The 2,292-nt window shown below is 53.4% G+C and overlaps 1 protein-coding gene across 1 annotated transcript; it reads right to left on the bottom strand.

Moving 5' to 3' along the window:
- Positions 1–285: 285 nt before the first annotated feature.
- LOC122049250 (F-box/kelch-repeat protein SKIP20-like) lies at positions 286–1,816 on the bottom strand. Its single transcript, XM_042610664.1, has one exon. It carries the CDS (start codon positions 1,607–1,609, stop codon positions 482–484), a length of 1,128 nt encoding a protein of 375 aa, XP_042466598.1. The 5' UTR covers positions 1,610–1,816; the 3' UTR covers positions 286–481.
- Between the last annotated feature and the right edge of the window lie 476 nt (positions 1,817–2,292).

The following is a 2,292-nucleotide window of genomic DNA, read 5'->3' as shown; positions in this document are numbered from 1 at the left end:
TACAAACCACTATCAAGATCATCCATTTCCATGCAGGAGTATAAATCACAACATGCTTATATTGTTCTATTCATTCTCTTAAACAAGAGTATAAATCACAATGATTTAATATATTTCCAATTTCCAAGGAAGAGAAAAAAATGTTAAAGATCTGTATCATATAAAAAACAAATCAAATAAGTATGAAGAGAACTAATAATAAACCTGGAGAGACAGGCGATGGAGGAGCATTCTCCATCAGTGGTGAGCCCTTGATACTCGCTGTTCAATCAAAGCTGGATCGAGTAGTCGATCTAAAGGAAAAGTTTATTTCTCGGATCCAAAACACCTCCGTACATTCCTATTACTACATAAATAACATCATAATATACAATACTCGGACCATCAAATGGTCGATAAGGCCCGTATAGTTTCCATTCCTCGTTACACATATGGATCTGTCGAGGGCGAGAGTGGAACCGTTCCGGTCTAAGGTGTCGATTTAGAGTCGGACCGCAGCGGCCGAGTAGACGAACCCCGTGAACCCCACCGGCGTTTCGACGCGAGTCCACCGCCTCGGCCCCACCTCCAGGACCCACCCCCGGTGCACACCACCGGTCTCCTCCTCTGTCGCCATCACGAACACCCTTTCCTTATCTCCACCGCCCACTGCCACCGCCGCGCACGGTCTCGGTCCCCGCTTCACCCCCGCCGGTAGCGGTGCCACCTCCTTCCACCCCCTTCCCACCCCTTCGTACTCTCTCACCCCTCCTGCTCCTCCCCCTTCCCGACCGAACCCCACGCTCCATATACTGCCCCCCGCCACCCCGACGCAAGCGGCACCGCCCGCTTCCCACATCACCTCCTCCCTCCTCCATTTTCCCGCCGCCGCGTCGTACCACTCCGCCGCCCCAGCGAACCGCCCTTGTTCCTCCGTTCCGTATCCGCTCACAGCCCAGAACCGGCCCCCCGCCTCCATCCCTTGACACTCGTCCCGCTCCTCTTCCATATCCGGCAACGCCGCCCACTCGTCCGCCGACGGATCGTACGTCTCCGCCGTCCGCAGCGCGTTCTTCTGCGCGTCGTGACCCCCCGCCACGAACACCCGCCCGCCCACCGCTCCGCAGGCGAAGAAGCTCCTCGGTTCCGCCATCGGCGTCCTTCTGCGCCACCCGCCCGTCGCCGGATCCAGAACCCGGACCTCCGCAGTAGGATCCAGGCTCGCTGGGTCCCAGCCTCCGAGCAGCACCACCTTCCGCCCCACCGACGCGATCTGCGCGAAAAGGGGCACCGCCTCGCTCGTCGCCACGCGGTGCCACGACTCCCTCGTGACATTATAGGCGCTCAGCCCGTACGCCGGCGGCTGGGAACCGATGCCACACCCCTTCTCCCCCTCATCCGCTCCATCATCCTCGCAGTCCCCGCCCCTGCAAGCCTGAACGAGGAAGATCAGGTCCTCCGCGGCTCCGATGCGTTCCCTGAGGCGATAGAAGTCGGAGGCGGTGACCAGATCGCGCCAGCGGCGGCAGACGAGTCGGAGGCCCGAGTGGAATCGGACCGTGACTCGCGCGATGCAGTCCGACGCTATGTCATCAGGCAAACCCGGTATCAACTCACGGTAACACTCCATATGCCCCCCTCTTTGTCTCTTACTCCGGTGACGCTATGCTCTGTAGCGCTTACTCTGTTTTGTGTTGAATTGCTTATCTACGATCATGGGGAGTTTAAGTAGAGTGGAGTTGAGATGGGAGTCGGATTATTCATAATCATTCTCCTTTGGTGATTCTATTGTAACCGTCAGAAATTGTGGATAGATCCCAACCACATATCATCATTGGACATTAGTGTCTGCATTTATAAATTCTATCCTTCTAGAAGCATGCATAACAGGGTAGTGGTGATATAGGGCCACATCATCCAGTCCGTACACTGAGATCATTTTCATCCTTAACGTGACACGGCAGAGGCCCACTGCTACTGTAATGAAAATGACTTGTTTTTTCCCATCTTTTCCTACTTTTTGAGATATTGCCTACATATAGCCAGCACCGTCCTTACCCCCACTCTTTACACAGCCAATGGCAGTGATAAAGGGTAGAACGCAAGTGGAAAGTGCTGAGCATGCACGCCAACAATTGGTCAATCATAGAAGTTGGCCTGTAGCCTGATCGGCAAGCCATTTGAACCACTTCTCCTTCTAGAAGTATGATTAATCTCAAATACTTTAAATTGAACTGAATGAATGAAGTTAAAAGATTTGAGCATCTTACCGAACCGCATATTTAGTTTTATTTATTATCAAAATGTATAGTC

Source organism: Zingiber officinale, chromosome 1B, assembly GCF_018446385.1.
Source record: "Zingiber officinale cultivar Zhangliang chromosome 1B, Zo_v1.1, whole genome shotgun sequence".
Taxonomy (NCBI): domain Eukaryota; kingdom Viridiplantae; phylum Streptophyta; class Magnoliopsida; order Zingiberales; family Zingiberaceae; genus Zingiber; species Zingiber officinale.
Note: the sequence above shows the minus strand (reverse complement) of the source record. Positions and strands in the feature narration are given on the sequence as shown.

Coding starts and splice junctions, on each gene's coding strand:
- LOC122049250 (XM_042610664.1), bottom strand. CDS start 1,609: ATGGAGTGTTACCGTGAGTTGATACCGGGTTTGCCTGATGACATAGCG.